This window comes from Desmodus rotundus, chromosome 3 (assembly GCF_022682495.2).
Source record: "Desmodus rotundus isolate HL8 chromosome 3, HLdesRot8A.1, whole genome shotgun sequence".
NCBI lineage: Eukaryota > Metazoa > Chordata > Mammalia > Chiroptera > Phyllostomidae > Desmodus > Desmodus rotundus.
The window spans coordinates 147,488,982-147,512,672 of NC_071389.1; the positions used below are offsets into that span (position 1 = coordinate 147,488,982).

Consider the following 23,691-nt stretch of genomic DNA (forward strand, 5'->3'; position numbering starts at 1 on the left):
GTTTACTTGTTGTTTGGGAGTCCTGGCTGTGCCACAGCATACCTAGTTGTGTTATTTATATCTAACCATTTAATTTCTGGGGGTACAAATTTATTTATCTTAAAAATAGGAATTATGAAAGCTCTTTCACAGACTGGATGTAAAAACTAAAGAAAATAGGTTGGATGAAATAACTCCCCGGGCGCGTTAGCGTCGCCCCGGCCCAAGCCCCGGCCCGCGAGGACTACATTTCCCACAATCCTAGTCGGCGTCGCCCCCACCCGCCATTACCTCATTCCCCGGCCAAGTTCTCGCCAACCCGTGCCTCTCAAGGGTGTGGTAGCGCGCTGTTCTCGCGACTGTTGCTTTATCCTGCTCCTGTGCTACTGCTGTCGCGAGACTTCCTGCTCCTCCGCCTCCTCCGCCGCTCCCTTGGCCGCCGCCTTAGCCCAGGACCCGGACCCAGCCTCTCCCTTACCCGAGCAGCGGCCCCCCAACCCCGTCTGGCCGCCGCCATGGCGGACCCTAAATACGCCGACCTTCCCGGCATTGTGAGTACAGGGCTGGCCTCGGCTCCCCAGGACCGCGCCCCTGACCTGCTAAGGACCCCCACCAGGCATCAACCTGTGACCCCTCCCGCCTGCAGCCCCTCCTCCGTCCCCGGGGCTCCCACCGCTCGCTCTCAGGCGGGCCGCGGCATCTTCTGGACTCCTCCGATCCAACTGGGCCGGGCCGTGGGACGGCTTACCAGGCCCCTCTTCCGGCAGTCGCCGGCTTCTCGGCCCAGAAATCGTCTCGGGGCCCTTACCACTTGTGTCCGAGTGTTTCTGCCATCCATGTCAACACTACCCGTGTCTCCCCAAATCTTCCATAAGCCCCAACCCCCACCTCAACACACATACCAGGCCACTTAATGATGGCCTTCATCCTGCAAAGGAAGGGTTACCTTGGCAGAACCCTTGTGCTGGATAGAGAACTCTGCCCTCCTGGGAGTGCCCCACCCCAACCACTTAAATCACCTGGCCACAGGCTGGCAGGTACCCTCTTTTATACTCCCTTGCCTGGATTCTGGGTGCTGAGGTCTGAGTCACTTATCCCTGTGTTGGGGTAGTGGTGTACGGGACCTCATCGAGGATAGCCCTTCTGTAGGGGCTTCTGACATAATGAGTGCCAAGGACCCATCCCCTTCAGATTCAGAGCAGCATCCTTGTCATCATATACACTCTTCAGTTACTATCAAGTCCTGGTTGTCCCCACTGTCATTCCTACCTCTGTAAGGCATAGGAACTGACGTGCAGTTAACTGGGCAGGTGGAAGAGAAGGGACAGGACCCTGGTATCACAGCCTGCCTTCTTTGTTAACTATTCCCAGAGAATCGGGTCAGGGGAGTTGGTGGAAGCTGGGTAATAAGGTTGGGTGGTCACTACTTCTACCTGCAGGCCAGAAACGAGCCAGATGTTTATGAAACCAGCGACCTACCTGAGGATGACCAAGCGGAGTTCGATGCGGTAAGACTATGTGCTGCCTCAGGACTCCTCTGGACTCTAACCTCTCTCCTCTAGGCAGGCCCTTTCTCTTCTGGGGAGCCACAGCAATAAGCGGGTATGCCAACCCAGCCTGGGTGGTGTGTAGGTTGCAAGGCCTCGGTGGGCTTGCAGCTACCAATAAGCAATACTAGTAAAGAGAGTCAGTCAGTGGAATTCCAACTAACAGAGCCTGATCCTTGGTCTTTGAAATAAAATTGAAATAGCTCAGAACAGTTAGGTTTGGGGCTAGTGACTTAGGCCCCTGGGTACTGGTCCATGGTAATGAATCATGAATTCCGAGCTTTTATAAACTGCTTGAGGTTAAGCCTAGGCCTTCTAATTTTGATAAAATGTTTCACTCAGTGTGTGTTCGTTAGTATCCTACCAAGAGCTAGACTTTGAAATATAGAAGAATACTCTTACATGACTATCCAGTGTCTGTTGGGCAAAGAATAAGAAAATGATTTGGAGAGTTTAGAAAGATAAGGGACCTGGTCAGAACAAAATAAATTTGAGGAAGAACATAAATCTTTGATATCAGCAGAGGAGAGGCCCTGGCATCACTTTCAAATCCAGGGAGAACTCTAAGGAGAAAGGAATTAACTTTGGATACATTTTAATGAGGGGAACCACTTGGTGTTATTTATCAAATTTGTTTATTGTGTTGATTTTTTTGTGCAGTGCACAGGAAGAAATGTCCCTGCTCTCAAGGGTTAGGTGGAGTTAGGATACATACAGGAAACACAGAAGAAAAAACAAAATTGAATGAATGGAAATCAGCATAGTAAAAATTCTGTGTGTAAGTGCCAAGGGGGTCAAAGATCTGCTACCCCATTGTACAGGATGTGTTTAGAGCTGGGCGAGGGTCCCGTGGATGGTGTGAGATCTCGATAAAGTAGTGACCAAGAGTCAGCAGGAACAGGCTCCATATGTGTGTCTGTAAGTCCTGTGGCAATGGCTGTGGGGCTGGTTAGTTCTGGAGAATGCTGGTTGCTGGCTTATAATGTATGGCTTGGCGTACTCACTTATTCCTTATTTGATTTCCCCCATGTGGAAGTGGTTCCTACTTTGTCATACACCCGCCTTGTCCCCTCTCTCAGTGGTATGTTCCTTGTGGCTTCTGTACTTGCTGGCATGTCAGTCTGTTCCCTAAGCCTGAGTATCTGGAGATAATGCAGATGTCGTCATTGCTCAAGCAACTAGGTGTGCACCTGTCACTCCAAGACATGTTCTATTAGGAAGCTGTCTCTGACCTCACAGGGCAGGAATGCATATGCTGAGGATTTCACTCTAAGGCCACAGTTCAGATACTGCTCAGCTCTGGCCTAGGCCTCTCCTGTAAAATGTCAAGCCTTCATGGTGAGAAAATGAATGGAACTTTTTCCCTTTGTCACCTACTATGATACAGACAGGTAGAACCATAGCAGTCTCCTTTTCAAACCAAAAAATACATTGTAATTTTCCTTTTGAAGGTACTGGGATATTTCTTAATAAAAAGAAGATGACACCCACACCCAGGGGGATGGAAGAGCCTGAATGGCTGGCTGTTTCTCCCTGCTGAGCCTGAGCAGCGTAGCATCTGGTGGGGAGAGGGTACCATAAGTATTCATTTCCTCTGGCATACCGCCTAAGATGCCTGTAAAGAAGTGTATAGGATCTGGAGGGTGAATACTCCATCACTTAAGAATCAGCTAAACGACTCTCACTAAGGAGGAGTGACTCTCACTAAGGAGGAGTGAGTGGAGTGGGGAGACCTTCAGCTGCTACAGGAGCCTTGGTAGGGGGTGGGTGCTGAGATGTTTCCTGATTTCAGCTAATGTCTCTGGCCCCTGCATGTCCCTATGGGCTTTAGGAGGGCAGCTTTCGGGAAGTCAGCTGAGTAATGGTTCTGCCACTGCTCTTAATACTGACATCAATATGCAACTTGAGGAGCAATGAGTGGTACTTAGACAATCCAGAAACCTCATCTCCATGAGTCCTGGGTTCTTACCAGCAGCCTGTCCCCTTCTCACTTTCCCTCTTAAGACCTAGCACAGGTGACAGCGCACATCACCACTACTGTGACTGAACCGTGAGGTTTTCAGTCATCTTCTTAACCCCTGGCAAAGAGCATGCTCTGCCTTAGTCTCCAGATTATTTGCAACTTTAATATTATTGGTTTTTAGAATAGGTAATATATGCACATAGAACAAAAGCTTCTCTTCCACCATTGGCCACCAGTCAGTTCCCTTCCCTGGTAACCACCAGTATGACCAGTTTCTCATGGAAGATGTTGAGGGGGCGGGGGCATCTCCAGACGTTTATTTTAAGGAATAGTCAAAAAGTGTTGACCCTCCCTTTTAACCTCCCTCTGTTTGCTCCACCTGGAAGAAATGGGGCTGCCAGAGGAAATAATATCCTGTAATGTCCCTTATAGATCGTAACTGCTAGTTTAACTTAAACATAAAAGTTTTGTGATTCCCATAGTGGGGAGGATGGGGGAGGAAAGTAGTAAAAGGTTTTAATTTTGGTAAAGGTGTTCCTGCATTTCCTACTATACCTTTAAAATGATTTTAGCAGGAAGTAAAATATTTTAAAATGAATGGGCCAGAAAACTGTATAGGCTAGCCCTTTATTCCTCAGTGTAGGAGGATCTCCTCTCTGCATTTCAGACACTCCTAAGTTTTGGGGGGCGATGGTCTTGTTTGGAGACTTTTCCTAAAATGTCTTGTCCAGAAAGCTAATTCCCAGTTGGAATTTCATCCCCCGGGGCCCACAGTCTGCCTTGGCTCTGTGAGGCATTCTGCTCATGGTTTTTGAACTGCTGGAGCAAGGGGAGTAAATTTAGAAAACCTTGCTGAAAGTAGGACTTTGTGTCTCCCTTTATGCCGTAACTATTCTGAATGCTGTGTGAAAGGGGAAAAAAAAAATGACCTGCCATAGTTTGGTGGGGCCCTGGCAGAGGCCTCAGTTCTTCAAAGGGTAGGTATTGCTGGACCCTCCACCAGCTTGAAATGACAGACAGTAAGTTCTCTTCCTTATAGTTTGGGATATCATAGAGTATGCTTGATTGTGTTCATTGATTGTCGGCACACTTGAACTTACCTGAGTTTTTCCTAATGCTTCCCCCATCCTCCCTCCTCACCACCTTGCCTGGACACTAGTTTGCACAAGTAAGACCACTCAATGCTTCTTCTCTGCATGTTTTTTTCATCCGCCATCTCGCATGCAATGCTCTGTCACTGTGCTATTGTTGTAGCTAATTTAAATTCTAATGAGTCCCTAGCAGGATCACTAAGGGGCCTGTTGGCCTTATGATTAAAGATCAGAAATCAAGGTTTAGAAGCACAATGATGATCCACGAATCATTGTCTCTTCCTCTTGTGAGGTCTGTAGAATAAAACTGTCTAATGGAGGATGGGATAGAAACATGGAGGCTAGGAATGCTTTGGGAAATAAGGCATTTAGGGGCTAGAGTTAGAAGGGGGTTGCCGTTCTCAGACTGAAATGGATTTAAGAGAAAAGGAATGACTATTAGCTATCTCCACAGGGGTGGAGAACAAGGGGAACAGCCACAGTCCTCACTTCTTAGCTATATGTGTATTATGCCTGGAAGAAAAACTCATTTTAATATTCTCCTATGATAAACCTTTAGAGAAAGGTAAATAGGATTGAAGAAGGGTATTAAATGCTAATTTTAAGGTAGTAACTTGGGTTATTTGTACTTGCATGAGTCTTTGTGTTTCTTTACCCCTCCTTTAGAAATGGATGGTTGGTCAGCACTGTGTTGGTCCATCCTGGACAGTTTTATTCTGCAGTACTATCTACCTTCCTTGTTATCTCAGTTCCAAAGTCCCTCTGGCTGCAGTGTTGGCATAGAGCCTGAACAGGCTCAGAGAGCAGCAGTGGCCTCTTCCTCTGTCTGATCTAGAACCTCAGATTTTGCCTCTGAGGCACAGCCATTTAAGGAAACAGGCCTGGGGAGTCTGGGAGTCCATTAGTGAGAGGGACTGGGAATCATGTACCAGATAAGCTAGTACCTGGGATCAGGGCACTTAGAATTTTCCAGTGAAGGTGGCTGGGTATAGTTAGGTTTCCATGGTAACTGTTACTATTCCAGATTACAGGAGTTATGCCTAAAATCTCATCACTCATCATTCCCCCAGCCCATCCATAGGACAGATCTGGAGGTGGTGCATACTATTTACAAACTAATATGCCACTTTTCCTTTTCTTTGATTTTCTGTCCTCCCCCATTCTGATTGTTCTTCATGATTTGAACTTGAAATTATGGCCCATTGTCCTTCCTGTCTATTTGAGTTTCTTCTAAGTTGGTTTCAGCTTGTTGGGGCAAGTAAGGGAAATGTGTAGTATGTGTGCCTCCCTTTCATGTGTTTGCACGTGTGCTCCCATGGGTGCTTACACACACTGCAGAGACATCCCAGCCGAGACCACAGGACCCAGGTCCACCTCTACCCTGAGCCGAGAGAGGAGTCTTGGCTAGGGTGGACCCTGGCATCACAGAGGGACTGGGGAGGTTGAGGATCAGGTATAGTTAGCTACAATCTCTGGACCAGGAAGCACTTGACCCTCCACACTTCTGTCTGTCCATAAGTAGAGCTCCGGGAGAGGCAGGGTGTGCAGCTGGGGTTTTTTTCCTGGTAGTTCTTTACTGGTCTTGCCTGGGAGTGGGATTTTTATCTGTGTGGCCTGGACTAAAATAAGGCCTCTTTGAAATACTCCCACCTTTCCCCCTTGTCTACCCTCCAACCACTTGAATCTTGTAAGTAGAGGGTTGAAGAAACATGTCCTGCACGTGGGCTGTTTGCTGTGACTCTTGGTACCCTCTGCACCCTTTGTGCTGGCACATCATGGCAGAATTGCTCTGGGTCCCTCAGGGCTGCACGGTGAGTTACCCATCACTCAGGATGGATTCAAACACAGACTACTCGAGGGACCAGGATTTGCCCTGCCTCTCCTCTGACAGCAGAGAATGAGAATGGGGCTGCATTAGGTGCTTCATACAGGGTTGGCCAAAAAGTTCATTTTGTTTTTTCTGTACGATGGCTCTAGCAGTGCTTTGTTGTCTTTAACTTCACTGGAAACAATTTTGTTAGATTGTGTTGTGACAGCTGTCGTATCAGCGTGCATTTTTTAAAAACTTATCAAAATTGCTGAATTTTTGTACAGCCATTTTAATACTGAAAGTGGAAGAAAATATGCGACATTTTTGCATTTTATGCTTTATTATTTTAAGAAAGGTAAAAATGCAGCTGAAACGCAAAAAAAGATTTGTGTGGTGTATAGAGAAGGTGCCTTGACTGACTGAGCATGTCAAAAGTGGCTTGCAAAGTTTTGTACTATTGGCATTTTGGCCAAGTAATTTGCTGTGGGGCTGTCTTATGCATTGGAAGATGTTTAGCAGCATCCCTGGCCTCTTCCCAGTAGAAACCAATAGTGGGAGATAGCCAACTTAACTCAAAATATCCAAATCAGTAAAGTTACTGGTGAAAATGAAAAATACGTCTTTTATTTTATGGAAAAAACTAAATGGACTTTTTGACCAACCCAGTTTTTCCCTAAACTCACCATCTGTACCTGACATTTTTTTCTACTGAATGTAAAATCATACCAGACCACCCACATGAGCACCCTTATTGTGACTGATTCTACCGCCCAAATGTCTACTTCTTCAAAACTAGAGAAACCAGGAGACAGGAAGACCTAAGCCATGAACTCCCCCCTTGAGAATTATGGACTCTCAGTGAGCTTCACGTCCTCAGAATCTCCACTGCCTCGGCTTCACATTTTGCCATTTCTGCAGCTCTCCCACTACCTAGCCTTCTCTTCCCCGACTCTCCTATTCCATGCCTCTGGTTTGTACCATACAACTACTAGTTCTCAGATGGTCCTGAATTGCTGCTGTTAATGGCAGAGCTTCATGACATCCTCACCACCAGAGAGGAAAGGGATCCAGACTCTTCTTTCTCTTGGGGTATGTTCCAACCCCCACTGAAATTTCTTGGCTCCTAAAATTTGTTAGGCTCCCCGGGCCCTGTGGTGTGGTGTGTTTGAAGACTATCATGTAGTGCATGTGACAATTTGCTAATAACAATTTTGTCTTTTTTTTTCCCCTCCCTCACCCCCATTTCCCCACTCCCTTTCCTTTTAACTCTTTTGATTTTCTCACCTCTGGGGAAACCACAAGGAGCTGGTAAGAAGCCTGACCTTTCATCTGCTTTTTAATGGGGTGTGCTGTGATGGACAGTTGTTTTTCTGTCCCTTTGTCTCTACTAAATCTTTAATCTCTTCAGCTGACAACCTTTTTTTCACCTCACAAGTCCCTGTAATGACACGGCCCCCACCCATGCCGCCAGATCTCTGAGACACTGGTGGACTAGTGCAGTCGGTGTCCCAGGAGGACTGAAGTGTGCTGCCCCCCCTGCGTCTCCCGGCCATACCCTCAGAGAGGCCCCTCGAGGATGCCAGTGTCGGGCAGCCCTGCTGATACAGGACGTGAAAACACTGTCCGTCCCTGTTACTGTCCAGATCCTCTGAAAGTCATGTTCTGTGTGTTCACCTGTTTTAATCTACCCCATCCCTATTTTTAGGAAAGTAAATAAGGAAGTAGGTTCTCATCTGCACCATGCCTGTCCCATAATAAGGGCTTAAAAAATAGTAGTTACACTTAATTTCTTTCCTTGTTCTGTAGACTATGTCTCCTATTCCTCCTTGTCTTGAGAGGTGTGTGTTGTTTTTTTTTTTAAATGGATTTCTGCTTCATTGGCTTTGATTGGGCACTCACAAGGAGGAGTGGCATATTCTTGACTGTGAACTTCAGAGAAGATGGCTGTCTTTCCTGAGCATGAGTCCTCAGACACGTTACTTACAGAGACTAGAGGCCATACAGTTACTTGGCTGGTGGGTGCACAGGTGTAACACTTCAGAAAAGGTTAAAGAGGTAATAGTTTGGGACTTGTCTTTTCCCCTAGGCCCTCGAATATGGAACATTGAACCCGTTTGTTTTCCCTTAATCTTTAGCTCTTGTCCTTCTGCCCAGCACTTTCGTGAAGAAGAGGTAAAGATCTCTTTATCCCGTCTCCTCCCTTATTTTTAAAGCTGCCACTCACACTGACTCCTTTAATAGCAGACCAGAGATGAAGGACAGAGCTTTTGTCTGCTGCTCTTTTTCCATCATGTCTCTCCATCGTCATCATTCCCCCTCCGCCACCTGCAAATACCCTCAGGCAGAGATTCTTGGTCCTGGCTGCATGTTAAAAACATTAGAATCACCTGAGTAGCTTTTAAACTGGCTACTGCCCTGGCCCTATCCCAGAACGATAAATCAGAATCTGCAGAGGTAAGCCCAGGCCTCTTTTTTATTGTTGTTTTAACATTTTCTAAGTGATTCTATTGTGCAGCCAGGGTTGAGAACCACTACTCCAGTTAAAGGAAAGAAGACTCATTTTGCCTTCCTTCTGTAGAAGGTGGAGTTGTCATTCCCCAAAGAAAAGAAAAGGACTCCTGGGTCTTCTGTCTCCCCGCCCCACCACCCCCCTGCTTCAGTGATAACAGTGAGAGCCGTCAGAACGCCTGAAGGGAAGGCATGCTGTCTGAAGTGCCCAGTCTTCGTGTAGTTACTGGAATCTGAACAGTCAGTGGGTACCTAGTAAGGAGGGAACCTCTCTGTCTCAGTTTCTAGAGTAAGGTCTCATTCACTTTCTTTACCATGTCCCCTGCTTATGGGATAGCTTCAGTCTTGAGAGACAGCAGAGAGGTCGGGAGAAGGAGCAGGTGCTGGAGCTTCTCTTTGAAAAGATGCTGGGCAATCTCCATTTCAGGACTTAACATATAGCTCTTGTCTACAGGTATTCTTGGCCAGCAGATACTGCTTCTAAGATGTCCTTTAAAAAATAATACAGTAATCCCTTCCCTCTTCTCTCTATCCCCTGAATTCCCTGACTTCAGGGCAGCCTGGAAACAGAGCTTCTGGTCAAGCCCTCTGCCAACCAAACTTTTTTTTTTTTTGTATCTAAGTGCTGGTGTCTTCCCTTCAACAGCATATTAAAGTCTTAATATTCATCCTTAGAGTTAGTAGCTTGAGTCTGCAATCCCTCCTTTTTTCCTCCAGCAAGAATGGAGGTTAGCTTTAAAACGGACTTCCTCTGCTTCAAGGAATTGACTTTTGGGAGGGGGAGGTTAGAAGAGGTCAGGTTGGTTTCTTGCCCTGAGTGCATGGCATGTGCCAGATAACTGGGAGGGCCCAGTTAGGTGGGGGGGGGGGGGAATGGGGAGGCTATGTAATTTCTGTTCCCGGTTGAATCAGGGCGTTAATATTTATACAACTGAGACTCCAAATTTACCAGGAAGCTTTCGTTTCCTAGGTCAAGCCTGGGTCAGCAGCTTGGAATGGAGCTGCCCTTCTTTCCTCTTGGAAAGTAGGAGCCAGTCTCGTAATATTTGGGGGATTTTGTGGGGAAGCTCTAGAGTGTGACTGAGTCTGCCCCAGGCCTGAACTACCTATTCCTGCAGGAGGAACTCACAAGCACCAGTGTGGAACACATCATTGTCAATCCCAATGCTGCCTATGACAAGTTCAAAGACAAGAGAGTGGGGACAAAGGGACTTGGTGAGACTGGGCTGTAAATGGGGTTGGGGGGAAGCCTGTCCTCAGGCCTTAGTGACTTTTGCTTTGGGAAAGGGTCCCTCATAGAGATCTCTCCTGGGAGCCCTCATTGTCACCTAAGCCCATGACTACCTTGGGCCTAGATCAGTCCCTCAATTTCATCTTCTTTTGTTGACAGATTTCTCTGATCGTATTGGAAAAACCAAGAGGACAGGATATGAATCCGGAGAATATGAGATGGTTTGTTGTGTGTGTTGATGGGAATGGTACAGTGATCCTCTCTAACTGGAGATCAAGGGAGACAGTCTTTCTGGTTGGGGGGTCCTGAGGAACTCAGCAGGATGCTGTTGAGGATGTTTTATCCCTCCTGTTTGCTCTGGAGAGTCTCTAGGCCTCTAGCTGTCTCATTTCACTAGGGCATTGTAGATTTTGAGTTGGATATAATACCTTTATAATTCAAGCCCAGGGTTTGAGTAAATTCTTGAGCTACTGGGAGGTGTAACATCACCTTCTGTGCTTGCTCTCTAGCTTGGAGAGGGCCTGGGGGTGAAAGAGACACCCCAGCAGAAGTATCAGCGACTACTGTATGAGGTCCAAGAACTGACAACTGAAGTTGAAAAAATCAAGGTAACTATAAACTCTCTTCTCCCCTCTCTGCTATGACTTATATAGCAGAGGAGGACCTCCCAGCAGGAGGAGAAAGATTCCCCCCTAAGCTCCTGGATCAGGGGCTAAGGTTTCTAATCTAAGAAAATATGCAAATCTACATTCAGTGCTATAGGTGACTACCAGCCACAGCTGGATCTTGATCCATTTTTTTTTCCTTAGTTCACCATTGCCACCCTTCACTGTCTACTTTTCATACCAGACAACAGTGAAGGAGTCAGCCACTGAAGAGAAGCTGACCCCCGTGGTGCTGGCTAAACAGCTGGCAGCCCTGAAGCAGCAGCTGGTAGCTTCCCACCTGGAGAAGCTGCTGGGACCAGATGCAGCGATCAACCTTACTGACCCCGATGGAGCTCTAGCTAAGTGGGTGCCTTACTTGGTTGGGAAATCATTACTAATTGGGGCATAGAGGGACTCAGCCAAGTATTGAATGGGCTATTAAAGGAGGAGGTGGCCTAGCTCTTCCTTAATGCTGACTACGATGAGGTAGAGATGAGAGTGACTGGGCTGCCTGCATCCTGAAGTCATGATATTTTTACGTGGTCTCCTGACCTAGGCGCCTACTGCTGCAGTTGGAAGCAACAAAGAACAGCAAAGGGGCTGGTTCAGGGGGAAAGACCACAAGTGGAACCCCCCCAGATAGCAGCCTTGTCACTTACGAACTACATTCTCGGCCTGAGCAGGACAAGTTCTCTCAAGCTGCCAAGGTAAGTGTATGTAGTATTGGGGGAAGGTGAGGGGCTGTGGGAGTCGGGGAGATGTGGCCCTAGAGACCTTCCTGCCTTCCTCCAAGGGATCAGTCCTGGGGAGGGGGTGTTTCTGATTCCTCTTGATGTCTCATTCTTCATGTTTCCGTCACCCATCTACTTTCAGTTAAGATTTTAAGATGGTGACTAGGGATACATTCCTTGGAAAGGCGTCCCTTGGTAGATAGAAGGCAGAGGGGAGGGGAGTTGCAATCGGACAAGCAGAAAATAGCAGGATCTTACCTCCCACTGCGGCAGCAGCAGGGAGCATGATGGCAAATCTCACCTAAATCTCACCTCTTTCTCCCCCTAGATTGCAGAACTGGAGAAGCGCCTGACAGAGCTGGAAGCAGCTGTACGCTGTGATCAGGATGCTCAGGTCAGGTGCACTCCTATACATAGTCTCACCCTCACGTCCTGTGCCCTCAGCCTGAGGTCCACGGCATTCCACGGAACCCTGGGAAGAGCCAGCAGGCTTTCAGCTGGAACGGAAATGATGGGAAAAGGTGGTAATCATATGGTGGTAGTAGAACCAGATTTTTTTCCCTCCTTTTCCCCATCAGAATCCCCTTTCTGCAGGTCTACAAGGAGCCTGCCTTACGGTGAGTATAAAAGGATCTGGAGTGTTTGGGCTACAAGGGGATATTAGGGTTGGGTTGCTTGGAGAATTACTGTGAGGTCTATAGCTATATATTTAATTATCTCCAGTGAAATAGGGGGTGGCCTCTTCCTAGTCTTATTCTTTCCCCTTCATGAAGCTTGTCCCAACCCCCTCCTCCAGGAAACTGTAGAGCTGTTGCAAGCAAAGGTGAGCACCCTGGAGCCTGCAGTTTTGGACCAAGTAGAGGCTCGGCTACAGGTATTAAGTGGAAGACAAAGTGGATTAAAGGTAGATTGGGGCTTTGGAAGCCCTTGATGCACTTACTATCAACCTTAAAATCTGTTTGCAGAGTGTCCTAGGAAAGGTGAATGAGATTGCCAAACATAAAGCCTCTGTAGAGGATGCAGATACACAAAGCAAGGTCAGCAAGACTCCTTTCCCTATCTTCATACCCTTTCCTGCTCCCTCATGTTCTCTGAGTCATCCAGGTGGTAATGGATGAGAGCACTGAATCCTCAGGTCCCTGTTTCTATTTTTTAGAGAGAGGAGAAGGAAGAGAAATATTGATGTAAGAGGCATTGATAGGTTACCTCTTGTATGCTCCCGACTGGGGACCAAACCCGGCACCTAGACACCTGCCCTGACCGGGAATTGAACTGGCAACCTTTCACCCCCCTCTGCCCCCCCAACCAACTGAGCCCCGCTGGTCAGGGCAGTCAGGTCCCTGTCTTCATAAACCCGTACCAGCTGAGAAAGGGCAGTGCTTTGCTTTGTCCCCGCCTAGTTGACCTTGCCCCACCCTAGTAAAGTAGTCAGTGTGTACTTCACTGGCAGCTGGGCCATCCTCTCTGGGCCTTGTCATATCCCTCCAGGTGCACCAGTTATATGAAACCATACAGCGCTGGACCCCCATTGCTTCCACCCTTCCTGAGCTGGTACAGAGACTTGTCACCATCAAGCAGCTGCATGAGCAAGGTGAGAGGCCAGCTGCCGGGTGTCCTTAAGAGGAATGGGAGAGTGGGCAACTTCTGCTTCCTTTCCCTCATCTTGCATTCTAACCTCCCTTGTACCTCTCTTCCTTTATAGCCATGCATTTCGGTCAGCTGCTGACACACTTGGACACCACACAGCAGATGATTGCTAGTTCTCTCAAGGATAACACCACCCTCTTGACCCAGGTATCTGTCCCTTTATTGGTTTGCTTCTTCAGCACACACAGACTGGGCTCTCCAGCTTTATCTCAGGGGGTTCTGCCTTAGCCCCTTTGGTAGCAGAGTTTGTGGCAGGGGCTTGGTGTGAGTCCTCATATTGTTCTTCAGTGGTTGGTTGTGAAAGCTTTCATAACTTGCCTATGAACTTTTGTCTTACCCTTTGGAAATTAAACCTACCTCAGAGTCACGTGGACATAGGTTAAAAACATGGGTCAGTTGTTAGTACAATAAACATCAGTTTTTCTTCTGAAATCTACCCTTTCCCTCTGTAATCTCAGCTTAGCTTTACCCTCCCCAGGTGCTCATCCAGGTGCTCCTGAGCATAGTACATTGGAAGGAATATGGGCTTTCAAGTCAGAAACTAGGCTCCAAGCTGCTTCTGCCACTTCGTATTTGACTCTGAGCAGTGAGCCTCACCTTCTTCCTTCATCCTTTTAGCAGTTTCCAGCACGTAATGAGTCCTTGGTTTCTGTTGAGAGAGTTTGCAGCGCTGGGGGGAGCATTAAAGTTGAGAGACCAGCCTTAACAGAACCATCAAAATAAATGAAAAAATATACTTTGTATAACACTCTTCCTCTAGAACAGTTTCCTAATTTTGACCCAATGAACCCCTATTTCAACAGTCTTTCCTGGCCCTTTGAAGAGTCCTGCCTGCTTGGCAGACCCTGAGCTAGGTCCATGGGACTCCCAGGGTAGTTTGAAAACTGCTGGTATAGCCTCCCTGCTCTGGGGCCCATAAGCTGTGTTTCCATTTCATTTCGTCCAAAGAGAATTTCTTCAGGTCCTCATCCAGGTAAGCACCTGGACCTGACAGAATAAAACATCTCTATCACTTTCTAGGTGCAGATAATGATGCGTGAAAACCTGTCCACAATTGAGGGGAATTTTGCCAACATTGATGAACGAATGAAGAAACTGGGAAAGTGAGCCCCTTTGGGAGATGGAGAATAGGGGTTACCCCTTTGAACTGTTAACAGCTTACATAGTGTTTCCCCTTAATTATAACTCTCGCATCCCCATCCCATTTGACATTGGGGACAAGGGGTTCTTCTTGCATGTGAGGTTTAAACCCCTTCTCTGATGACTAGAGTGATAGCTGGGAGGTATTACAATAGATGGTGGTCTCCCCTCAGGCTCTGGGGATAAGGACATGGGCCCGGTCACATGCCAGTTCATGTCCAGTACTGCTTTGTCTGGTGTGGGAAGGACTGGGTCCTATTCTGCAGCACAGCTTCTGTGGCTGGTTGTAACACTGTACAACTGTTTCTGACCATTAAATGCTGTTGTGCTCTGTGTGGCCTCTGCTGTATTTCCTGGGGAAGAGGCAGCACTGAGAGACATTCATAATATAATAGGCAGTCTAAGCTACTCTCTGCTAGAAGAGGAGGATTTAAATTATAACTTGTTCATACCAAAGAACTAAGGAAAAAATGAGTACAGAGTCAGAGCCAGAGTTTCAAAATATTCTCATCTGTTAAATTAAGAGTGTCTCCCATAGAAAAGCAGTGGAGGCCCCACAGGGCAAGTACAAAACAGAATTAAAACTCCCAAGGGTCTTGTCTTTACAAAAGAAAAGGCAGAAGGCAGCCCCTGGACAGCTGGTCATGCTGGCCGCTCCGGTTGGACCATGTTGCATAATCCTCAGTCGCATCATCACAACGTCTCTGAGCATTTTGATGGGGAGGAGAAGGGGCAGTGTAGTGTGTATGGGAGGAGAGTCCCCAGAGGGCCCTCTTTGCCCCCTTACCCCCTTTTTCTATCCCAGAGGAAAGCAGATGGAAGCTGGGTACACCTTGAAATGAGGCTATGTGTTTCAAACCTGGGGACAGGGGTAAGAGGGGATCTGTGCTTTGAGCAACCTGAGCCAGAGACAGAGGGGTGTTGGAGGGGTGAGGGGAGGATGCATGATGCTTATTGCTTTGTACCTTTCACTGGGAAGGAGGGCAGCAGCCAACAGTAGCTCACAGGTTTGTAAACTGAGCCTGCTGGCTTCAAGAAGGGAGGCAATGAAGTCGAATTAAATATAAAAGTCATTTGTGCAAAAATAACTTAAACAAATAAAAGACCTGGGGAAGGGGGTGTTCCCCTTAGCCTAGTGGGGAGCAGGCCATATACCATTTCCCCCCCAAGGCCTTTTCAGTGACATGGCTTTGGAGGGGAGGGGTCGAGCTTCCCTACCCCCTGCAATGGCTCAGGATGGGATTGTAGGGGAAGGGCTTGCATTTGTGCTCTGAGTGGGGAGTAGTGCCCCCACCCACTGTCCACAGGTGCAGGTGGCTGGCAGGGGCTCCCAAGGCTCAGCACTCAGCTTTCCCCAATCAGGGTCAGATCCAGCTCCAGGTATGGCTGCTATGGGGCCAGTTTCCTCCTCTTGTTTTTGGCAGGACGGCCAGGGCGGGCCCGGGGAGTCAGAGGGACAGCCGCCTATACAAAGGGGGAAATTGAAAGAAGTGATCATAGGTAACAAAAAGTCTTTTTATCTTTCTTCCCCTCCAATCCTCTTATCCCTTATACATCCCCTCTCTCCCGCCCACTGACACACTCACTCGGGTTGTGGGGCTGGGGTCCAAGGTAACGTCCTGGCGGGAGCTATTGCTGTTCCGTGTAGGGCTGCAATAAGGGGCACAGATGATCAGGAACACGTCCCCAAGCACCAGGTGAATTTCAGAGTTTGGGTGGGAAACTTTCTACATTTGAACAGTAAAGGCATAGTATTCGTATTCAAAAAAGTATTTGCCCTTTTGAAAGCCAAGCTACTCTTTAGCCATTTCTATAAACCCAGTAGGAAGTGGGGAAAGGCCAGGGTTGTGGTGGACCCAACACTCACTTATATTTTCTCCTTCGGCCACGACGAGACTTTCTGACTAGCCCTGGGGGCACCTGAGAAAAGACAGACTATGTGTAGGGAAAGTTAGGAAAATGCACCATGGCTGCACTGATCCTTGGAGCCCTTCAGCCAGACCTCCTGTCACTCTGTACTCACCTTAAGGTCCTCAGAATGGGGCTCAGGAGGGGATGGATCCTTAGGCTCAGCACCCCCTTCAGCCAGCTCCCCATTATGCTGCCAGTGGTGGGTCCTTTTTGGAGACCGTTCCATTTGTCCATTGAAGCCACCACGAGCCCACTTGAGGGCTAGTTGGCCAGGCTCCCTCCGGCTGCCAGGCTTTCGACCCCGGCCTGGCCTGGCCTCACCATTAATGCCCCTAAGTCCCCCTCCTCCCCTCCGACCCCGTTTCCCTGACCCCCTCCCAGTGAGCAGCTCAGAGACTGGGGGGTCGGGAGAACTGTGGGGTGGGGCTAAGGCACTGAGGGGAGGCCGGGCAGGCTCTGGTTCCAGGGCTGAGGTGGGGCTCTCGGGGGGCAGACAGGGGGCTTCTGGCTGCTCTGGAGGGATCTGCAGGCAAAAAAATTAAAATCTCAATCTTGAATACAGTCCCTCTGCTTTGTAACTCAGAATACCCAGCTTTCAAGTTCGAGAAAAAATTCATGGAAAAACATACCCCCAAACCCTCACCTGGAGACTCTGTAGCAGGCAGGCGAGGGGACTAGAAGCCTCTGAGAGGGGCGGAGGAGCTCCCCCCGCAGGGAGGAGCTGCAACCCCAGCTGGCCAGAGAGAAGAGAGCCAGGAGGCTGCAACAGGCTGGGGAGGGTTCCAGGGCTGCTGGTCAGCGAAGACAGGTCACCTGTTGAATTACAAAGCCAGGGATCTGCCTAGGCAAATCAATTAAGTGGAGCAAACCCTATTACTCTCTTAGGCTTTACCCAGAGGTCAAAGACTTTCTTCCCCAGTTTATCCAGCTGCTACTTCCAAGTTTTACTGCTTCCTTTCTTCTCTTTCATACCAGTGTCTCCACTCAGACTTACCCAGCAGGCTGGCACTCAGCAGAGGGCTAAGGAGTTGGGGGGGTCTCCCTGAGTTGGAGGGGGCCTTGCCCAGAGAGGAGGCTCCCAGGTCAGTAGTTGCCGTGGTGACACTGGAGGTAGGTGGTCCAGGTTGGGGGGCACTCAGGACACAGGGCTAAGGATAAAGAATGATTACAACACATGTGTAAAGTATCCTGTACATTTATAATACTTTCGCATGTATGATCTCACTGAAGCCTCATGTGAAGTAGGCCACACTTTCTAAATACAGACCCAGTTCTTGCAGCTGCCCTACCCCTAGACAAGCATTAAGCCCTTCCCAAAGGCCCTGAGGAAGAGCTCATTATAAAACCAAACACCTTTGGATTCCCAGTTCCCATCTCTGATTCTACCTCTTGTTTTGTCCCACCCAATCACCCCCTATCCTCACCTGGGGGGGTGTCCCCGAGGGGGGGTCCAGGCTGGCAGCCAGCAGCGCAGAATTTAAAGCTATGAGGGTGGGGGGGGCTGAAAGTGGGGGAAACAGTAGCGGGGACAGGTCTCCCAAACCTGAAAATGTCTCCCCACTTGGACCTCCAGCTCCCTCTGCAGATCCCTCCCCATCCCCAGCTGTGGGGCCCAGGGCCAACAGAGGCAGGAAAGAGGGAAGGAGGTTGCTAGGAGGTGCAGAAGGGGGCGGAAGGAGGTCTGAAGGGGGTGGTGGAAGCAGGGAAGCCACCAAAAGCGAAGGCCCTTCGGGCTCGCCTGGGGCTAGGGGAGGGCCAGGTCCCCCTGGGGGGGGTAGCAGGGGCTCAGGGGGAGGTTGTCCCCCTCCCCCAGCCAGCATGCCAAATAAACTGTGGCTGAGCAATGGAGAAGGTGGAGGCTGCCCCAGACTCAGAGGGAGAGGCAAGGCCCCTAGCATCCCAGGGAAGCCGGCTCCACTCAGTGCCAGGCCCTGCTCAGGGCTGGGGAAAGGGAAAGCCTCCCCACCAGCCAGGGGAGGCAGAGGGCAGGCAGGGCCCGCCCCCATCCCAAGCCCTTCAGATGGGCTTTGAAGTACAGGGCTGGGGACTAGAGGGGCTTTGGAGGCAGCTGGTGGGGCAGGGGCACCTGCAAAGGAAAAGAGAGAGTCAGCTCAAGGGAGGCTCTTTCTCCCAGTATCCAAAGAACCCAACCTCCCTGCCCCTAACCCAGAAAACCACCAGAGAGCTCTAAATTCTCCCCTAAATGCCTTGGCTGTGTCTTTTCACCCCAGGGGTGGAGCTCTACCACACTCAATCACATACCTGGCACACTGCTGAGGCTGCCACTGGCGGTCCCAGGCAGGGAGGGCAGGATGGGGTGCCTGGGCTGGGAAGGGCTCCCTGAGGAGAGGGTTGGGGGAGGAGGAAGGTGTGCATCTGACCCCAAAAGGTTAAAGCTTCCATCAGAGTGGGAAGGGCCAGGGGTGGGGAGTCCCAGAAAGGACAGCACAGAAGGGAGAATTGGTTGGGATGGCTCAGGGAGAGAAAAGGGTTGGGGGGCAGGGGCAGGGGCACGAGGACGGCTCCGTCTAGGGGCTTGAGGGCCTCCTCCTTCTATCAATCGCAATACAGGGGGTCTGCGGGGACGGCGCTGAGTGGGACGGGGTGATGATGAGTGGGAAGCTGAGGGCGCCTGGGCACAGGGCCTTCGGCCCTGTAAAGTGCTGGCAGGGGGCAGCGGGGGACGCTGTGCCTTGGCCGCTGCAGAGAGTAGGCTGCTAGCAAGGAAAGGGGGTGCCCCAGGCCCTTCTACTGTGGGGGCCCCTCCCAGGGGTCCCAGGACCAGGGGCAGGTGCATAGTGGCTGAAGACACTGGTGGCTGAGTGGTAGGACCAGGGGGGCCAGGGAGGACAGGAAGATTATTGCTTGGGGGCAAAGGAGGGGGTGTTAAGGCATCACTACAGTGGAAGAGAGGAGGGTCTGAAGGTGGTGAGGAGGAGGCATGGGGGGCTGGAAGAGAGCCCAGGTCAGGGGGTACCAGACTGGATCGGAGGGCAGCTCCCCAGTTGTATGAAGGGGCATTGAGGCTAATGGCAGGTGGAGGAGGTGGAGCTGGAGAGGGAGCATTGCCCCTTGGGAGGAAACAGGGGCTGCTGCCACCTCCAGAGGGTATTGGATCAGGAAGTCTTGGCGGTGGGAAGAGGCCCCCAGGGCCTGCTAGAGGGGGGAAGGCCTGTGGAATTGAGGGTGGTTCTGCAGGGAGGGAGCCAGGACCCCCATTAAGTGGAGTTGTAGGAGGGACAAGACAGGGAGGGCGGGCAGTGGGAGGCCCTGGGGACACAGTGTGGAACATTTGGGGGCTTGCTCCCTCTCCTGCAATAAATGAGAAATGATGGGTTAGCCCGTAGCTCCCCTTCCAAGAACTTTCTTGTCTTCATAAATTCCCAACTGCCTGTGCCCTCTCACCAAGCAGCTCCCCGATCCACCCTTCTTCTTTCTCCCTCTCATAAAGCTCCTCCCACCATTCCTCTTCCAGGCACTTAAGTTATCCTCAGTCTTCTGTAAAGTGGAGAAGACTCACCAGGAGAAGAGTGTGAGCAGGTGGTCTCCATGCTGCGGTACAGGGTTGCCATAGCAACAGCTTTCCGGCGGTGGTTGCACAGCTTGGTCATGTCCTCCTCTGATGCTGGCCCCACCCCAGCCCCACCCGGGGTCACCGGGGCCAAAGGGTCAAAGTTGAAAACCTGTAAGGTAGAAGGCATGGACAGGGACCCTGAGGAGGTGGAAGCTATGACAAAGGCTACCTACCATGGGCAGTGATTTGCATTAAGTCTCTAAGCTTATCCCTGTACTCTCTGGCACCCCTCATCACTCTGACCTTGGGGACATTGAGTGGACACTCCAGACCGCACTTGCAGGTCCCATCGCTGAGGAGGTAGCTCCGGGTTTGCTCCAAGGAAGACAGCTCTGTGCCACTTGGGCTGGAAAAGGACAGGGTCAGAGAGAATGGGGTTAGCTGACACTGAATCAGGAGACATTCCTAAATGATACTTCCTTAAAGACCTTCCTAGAAAGGATTGAGAATAAGGTATGTAGAAAGAGACAGAAAGAGGGAGAACAGATTCAGAGAGAGAGACCAAAAAGGTTGAGGAAGGAAGGACGAACAGAAGGGCAACAGGGCACCAGAGACCCGAGCTTTGAAAGATGGAGAGGGAGAGAGAAAACTCAGGCAACTAGAGGGCCTAGGGAAAGAATTTGGGGAACTTTGAGGATCCATACCTGATATAGAACACAGCACCCTCTCGAACACAGCGCTGCCAGCCGATCGGGACAGATGTGGCCACAGGGCCCCCAGCTCTGTCTGCTCCACTGCTCTCATTGCCCCCATTCATTGTGTGTAATCAGCTCCCACGTGCCTGGTAACACATCCATGTGGGCATTAGGATTCAACTGGGCTGGGTACCTGAGGGAGTACTCCAGGAAGGCAAAGGTTGTGGGGAGACCCAAGAGAACCCAGAGGTAAGGAGAAACCCTCCAAGAGCTAGGAGAGAGAGAAAGCGGGGAGCCCTCTGCCATCCCACCGTGGTTACCTGAACATCTCTGCAAACATTGTGGGGTCCAGTCTAAAGCCGGGGCCGCCGGCTTAGCCCACACCTGCAAGACAGGAGAGAGAAGGGACTCAGGAATCTGTCCAACTCAGGAGAGTACAGCAGTTCAAGATACTCTCAAGGGAAAGATCCTTAATGAAGTAAGTGCCCATAAAAATCTCAGGGATATGCTAGCTGAGTCCACAACCAACCTTTACATGTGCAGTCCTTAGGGACCAGAGTCAAAGCCTCAACCTCCAAGGATCAAGGAATCACAGCCCAATCCCTACATGTATAAAGAGTTGGGTCCTTTTGCTCCATCCGGGACAGAAGACTTCACCCAGGAGTGTGGGCAAATTCCCATAATGCCAGGCCACTACAAGTTTCCCAGAGAGTCTGGCCCCTGCTGTTCCAGTCCCCCCCCCCAACACACACACACACAAGCATATCATATAAAAGGTACAGATTACCCCACGGGTCACCAGGCCATTGCCTAACTGCCAGCTTGAGTGGTACCAACAGAACTGCCCCCCCCCCCCCCATGCTGATCTGGTTCATTTGGATGTTCTTAAGAAAGACTGGAATCACAGCTCTTGTTCCAGGATCCTTAGAAGCTCCTGATTTCCCCCCAAGCCTAAGGCAAGGGGTTTCAGCACCTCCTATCCCACAGACTTCAAATTAACTGCAATAAGGATTCTCCTCTAATATGTGGGGCCGCCCCTCAAACCTGCAAGTATCCTCCTCAACCTCACCATCGCTGCCCCCCCACACTGGCGGCTTCAAAACTTTCCCTCTCATAACAAGGCGCCCTGTCACCCAGACTGCTTCCCTTAGCTTGGGGAGGAGGGGAAGGCGCACGAAGTAGGAAGGAACTTGGGGAGAGGGCGGGCGGAGGGTGGGCAAGGCATTGAGGGGAGGGAGGTGAAGAAGGCAAAAGTCAAGCAGTTAAGAGGGGGAAACGGTGGGGGCAGGTGAGGGCGGAGGAGTAGGGATGGGGCCAGGGAAGGGGGCCAAGAGGACGCGAAGGGGCAGAGGGTAGGGAGGGGAGAGGGAGGGGGAGGGGCGGAGTGGGGGGGCCGGGCCCTGCACTCACCGCGGCCCATGGTTCTGCCGGCCCCGCCCTGCGCAGTCGCGGCCCAGAGGGTGTGTGGGAGGGAGTGGGAGGAGGGTCGGTGGAGCCCGAGCCTCCGGTACGGCCCCAGCCGGTCCTAGCAGGAAGCGCCGCCGCCGCCGCCGCGGATCACCGAGCGGCCTCCCGCGCATGCGCCATGGGGGCCAGGGGCAGCCCTGGGGATTCCGTTCCCAGAAGGCACCGCGCAGGCTGCTACCGCCGCCGCCGTCGCTGCCGCCGCCGCCGCCACAGCCGCCGCCGCCGCCGCCGCCGCCGCCCGGACGGGAGAGGGGCGGGTCGGGCCCCCGCCCAGCGGACTACGAGGAGCCAACAGGAGGGGCCGCAGTGCGCATGCGGGAGCGCGCCTACCCCTCCCCCACAACTCCCCATTAATCCCCAAGAGAACAAACACCCCACGCGGCCCCCCCCCCCCGCCCCGCCCTGTCCCTCCGCGGAAGGATCTGACTCTCTTCCCAGACCACTGGTGGCCAATCCAGCTCTCCCCAGGGAGGAACCTCCAAAGCCACAATCTGTCGAGGGAGCCAGGAATGCCCGGTCCGGGGAGGGGCCAGCCCCCAAAGATGAAAGTCGCAACTTGCCTTGCCCCTGCCCTAAAGGCTTCCCGAGTTCTGTACTGGGTGGGACTTGACCCACCTCCCCAGGTCAGCATGTCACAACACGGACCTCGGCCGGTCAAGTCACATGACCTCTGTCTGTCCACTGACAATCTGGTCATGTCTTTGAACCAGGAGAGTGCATGTGGTCCAACCCACTGCCAGCCGCATTTACTGAGGGGAAATGGAGGTCTGGAGCACTGGAGCACGCCTGACCAAGGACCTGTCCACTGTCAGATCACCACCTATACCAGCCATTCAGCTACACCAGCCTTCTGACAATTTCTACTTAGACAAACGCCGGCTGTCCCATGAAAGTATGACAGGATCTGTAACAGGCCACCACATGGCCTCTGTTTTCTACCTAAAAAGAAAAATACTTTTGCATTTCGCATGGTGTCTTTCACTTTTGTACTAGCTGCCTCAAAGTTCCCTCCTTTTACCTTCAACACCTCATTTTTTATTTACAAACAAGAACGGTGAGGCACAGAGAGATTAGGTGGCTGGACTGGGATTCCTGGGCAAGTGAGGGGCAGCTGAAGCTAAAATCTGACCTCTCCTGACAACCTCAAGGGCCAATGTGCGCTAAAGTGCACGCGACTAAGCTCTACTGTAGCCCAAACACCTAAGAGGCAGAAGGCCTATGCCCATCTCCTCAGATCAGGGAGTCACAGGACTTACTGCCTGGTTCAGTGAAAAGGGTGGGGTTTTGCTCTTTGGTGATGGGCACTAGAGCAACATGAGGTGAGATGAGTGGGGAAACAGAATCAGGCCTACCAGGAAAAGACCTGCGTTCTGGCATGCTAAGGGCTCGTGAAAGTTAAGGGTGCTCTTCTGGAAGGAGCTGAAAATGACTACCAAAGGGATTCAAGTATCTCATTCTCTTTTTAGGTAGTTAGGAGACTAAAAGATGAGGACCCCTTTAAGCAGACTCGAGGTGTAAAACATCTTGGCGGAGGGATGCAAACTTTCAAAGCAGGGAGGTTTAAAAGACTCTGTGCCCATTATTAACTGGGAAGGGGCCTAGAAAAAACGGAGCTTTATGGAGGAGATAAAACGGGGGCTGATGCCAGAGGGGCGGACCAATAGCTCCTGAGGTAGGCAAGGTACAGTGAGGTTTCTTTCGTCAGCCTATGGGGCAGACAAGGTTGATAGCCGTTGGGTCCGTTGGGTGCTGGGAGCTGGTGCCCCCGCCTTCTCTCCTCTACCCCCCCACCCCCCGCACCTCCACCACC

At 50.8% G+C, this 23,691-nt stretch overlaps 2 protein-coding genes across 3 annotated transcripts; one reads left to right on the forward strand and one right to left on the reverse strand.

Moving 5' to 3' along the window:
- Nucleotides 1-295: 295 nt before the first annotated feature.
- DCTN2 (dynactin subunit 2) lies at nucleotides 296-14,627 on the forward strand. Its single transcript, XM_024576238.4, has 14 exons — nucleotides 296-530; nucleotides 1,419-1,487; nucleotides 10,017-10,113; nucleotides 10,289-10,350; nucleotides 10,639-10,737; nucleotides 10,979-11,139; nucleotides 11,333-11,483; nucleotides 11,836-11,901; nucleotides 12,086-12,124; nucleotides 12,304-12,381; nucleotides 12,473-12,544; nucleotides 12,996-13,098; nucleotides 13,210-13,301; nucleotides 14,175-14,627. Exons 1-14 carry the CDS (start codon nucleotides 495-497, stop codon nucleotides 14,259-14,261), a joined length of 1,212 nt encoding a protein of 403 aa, XP_024432006.2. The 5' UTR covers nucleotides 296-494; the 3' UTR covers nucleotides 14,262-14,627.
- A 156-nt stretch (nucleotides 14,628-14,783) lies between these two features.
- MBD6 (methyl-CpG binding domain protein 6) lies at nucleotides 14,784-22,112 on the reverse strand. 2 transcript variants are annotated; one of them, XM_024576234.4, is made up of 13 exons: nucleotides 21,825-22,109; nucleotides 20,735-20,798; nucleotides 20,424-20,560; nucleotides 20,023-20,125; nucleotides 19,726-19,888; nucleotides 18,468-19,517; nucleotides 17,630-18,291; nucleotides 17,200-17,353; nucleotides 16,849-17,018; nucleotides 16,318-16,728; nucleotides 16,162-16,214; nucleotides 15,881-15,944; nucleotides 14,784-15,758 (listed from the first exon to the last, which is right to left on the reverse strand). In XM_024576234.4, exons 3-13 carry the CDS (start codon nucleotides 20,534-20,536, stop codon nucleotides 15,684-15,686), a joined length of 3,018 nt encoding a protein of 1,005 aa, XP_024432002.2. In that variant the 5' UTR covers nucleotides 20,537-20,560; nucleotides 20,735-20,798; nucleotides 21,825-22,109; the 3' UTR covers nucleotides 14,784-15,683. The 2 variants fall into 2 exon arrangements, with proteins under 2 accessions (XP_024432002.2, XP_045040694.2); XM_045184759.3 differs by lacking the exon at nucleotides 14,784-15,758 and having other exon boundaries at nucleotides 15,900-16,021; nucleotides 21,825-22,112.
- Between the last annotated feature and the right edge of the window lie 1,579 nt (nucleotides 22,113-23,691).